Raw genomic sequence first — 1,802 nt, 5'->3', positions numbered from 1 at the left:
TCTTTTGTACTGTATTTTATAGAAAATCTAACATCCACTCCAACCTTTATTTACAAGTCTTTTTATTTTTTCTGTGGCATCGCACACTCTTTATGCTAATCATATCGGATTTAGGTGGGCATGCCGCTCCAATCTTACACCTTTTCTATTCCTATGTTTCCCAAAAATACTGCTAATCAAAAAGGCCTCGAAGTTTTCTAAGAAGATGTAGAAACACATTGGTGTCAATTACTATGGTTATGGACCTGTAAGATTCTTCTTGTAACACAAGCTCACAAAACGATGCGTTTAGTCTTAATGCAGAAGCTTAGTTTACACAAGTTGAAGCAGGGTAATATCAATATCATGCATTGAGAAGAAAAACACATGCTCAGATAAACCCAGCTGGATCGATGATCCATCCTATATTAGCATCGCATGTACTCCTAGATTTGATGATCCACTTAGAGCATGCGCGGGAAGCAATAATAACACACGCAGGAAAACATTCTTGAGATCCATGTCTTAATAGCTATACATCTCTCCCCTCCTTGCTTGTTTGCTAGCATTCGATCGGTCGAACCGCCGTTATGATCAGTCCGTTTCTTAGCCACCTAGCGATCTAGCCATGGAATATAGTACTAGATCCATGGTGCATACGTAGCCGGCAGCTGCTCACGCGCGCCGACGAGCATGTGTGGCTAGCTGGCGGCCACGGGTGTGCGCGCCACCGCGCCGAGGTTGGCGACGGTGGGCCGGCGGTGCGCCATGGACGCCGCCGTCGCCTCGCGGCGCGCGGTGCTGGCGGCCTGCTCGGCCGTGACCTGCTTGTGGCGCCGGCGCGCCACCGCGTGGAGCGCCTCGTCCATGGCCATCTGCTCCTGCCTGCACTCCTCGCCGCAGAACGCCTCGTCGCCCCTGCACAAACCAACCAACGCCGGCATCAGCACCAAGAATTAACCACCGTGGGATCAAAAGAGAACCAGCTGCAGCCGTGGAAGTAGTTTTGCTCGTACTTGTACATGAAGATGTCGCGGTCGCGGGAGATGCTCGCCTTGCAGAGGAAGCAGGAGTCGAGGAAGTGGTGGCGGCGGGCCAGACCGCCCGGCCTCACCCGGAAGAACCTCGACGCCACCTTGACGTACCGCTCCTCGTCCCCCTTCACGGCCGCCGCGGCCAGCAGCGACGACGACGACGACGACGACGACGACGAGAGCGACGCCGGCGCCGCGGTGGAGGCGGCCTCTTCACCCATGCGTATGCTCGCGCACGCGTGGCACGGCCGCCGTTGCTCTTGCTCCTGGGAGGTGGAGAGTGCGTGCGTGCGCGCTCGGGTGGTGTGCCTCGGCACGCTTGCTTGGGCGGAAGGAGGTGACCGGGGCAGGCCGGGGTTATATACGACGGAGGCCAGGGAAGCCAGCCCGCTTTTGTTTTTGTCTGTTTGCATGCGCAGTTGGTTGTGCTTGGTGACGAAACCATGGGTGGTAGGAGAGGAGTGTGAGGGAACCCGTTGGCTGAAGTCGATGGCTGGATCGAATCAAAAATCAATCATGCAGCTGTGGAGAGGGGCCAGACGTCTGACAAGCACACAAAATAAATAATCATGGAACACTCAGTCCGTCAGTTAACAAACGTTTTATCTGACCTGCAGGCAGGCTGCAGCGATCGAAAATTCAAAAATAAGTACGTCGTTAACCAGGTTTTGGCTCCCGGCGCACGTGCATTGTTAGAGATCCCTGAATTCTTCCGGTGGAAGGTTGGAATCTTTCCAGGTGGTGGCCTGGTGGTGCGATCTTCTGGCGTGGCGTATGAAATCTAGCTCT

The 1,802-nt window shown here is 54.3% G+C and overlaps 1 protein-coding gene across 1 annotated transcript; it reads right to left on the bottom strand.

Moving 5' to 3' along the window:
* Positions 1-321: 321 nt before the first annotated feature.
* On the bottom strand, positions 322-1,441 carry LOC123409407 (FCS-Like Zinc finger 6-like). Its single transcript, XM_045102319.1, has 2 exons — positions 996-1,441; positions 322-897 (listed from the first exon to the last, which is right to left on the bottom strand). The coding sequence occupies exons 1-2, from the start codon at positions 1,424-1,426 to the stop codon at positions 681-683; spliced, it is 648 nt and encodes a 215-aa protein (XP_044958254.1). The 5' UTR covers positions 1,427-1,441; the 3' UTR covers positions 322-680.
* Positions 1,442-1,802: the final 361 nt, after the last annotated feature.

The sequence above is a fragment of the Hordeum vulgare genome, chromosome 7H (genome assembly GCF_904849725.1).
Source record: "Hordeum vulgare subsp. vulgare chromosome 7H, MorexV3_pseudomolecules_assembly, whole genome shotgun sequence".
In the NCBI taxonomy this organism is placed as follows: domain Eukaryota; kingdom Viridiplantae; phylum Streptophyta; class Magnoliopsida; order Poales; family Poaceae; genus Hordeum; species Hordeum vulgare.
Note: the sequence above shows the minus strand (reverse complement) of the source record. Positions and strands in the feature narration are given on the sequence as shown.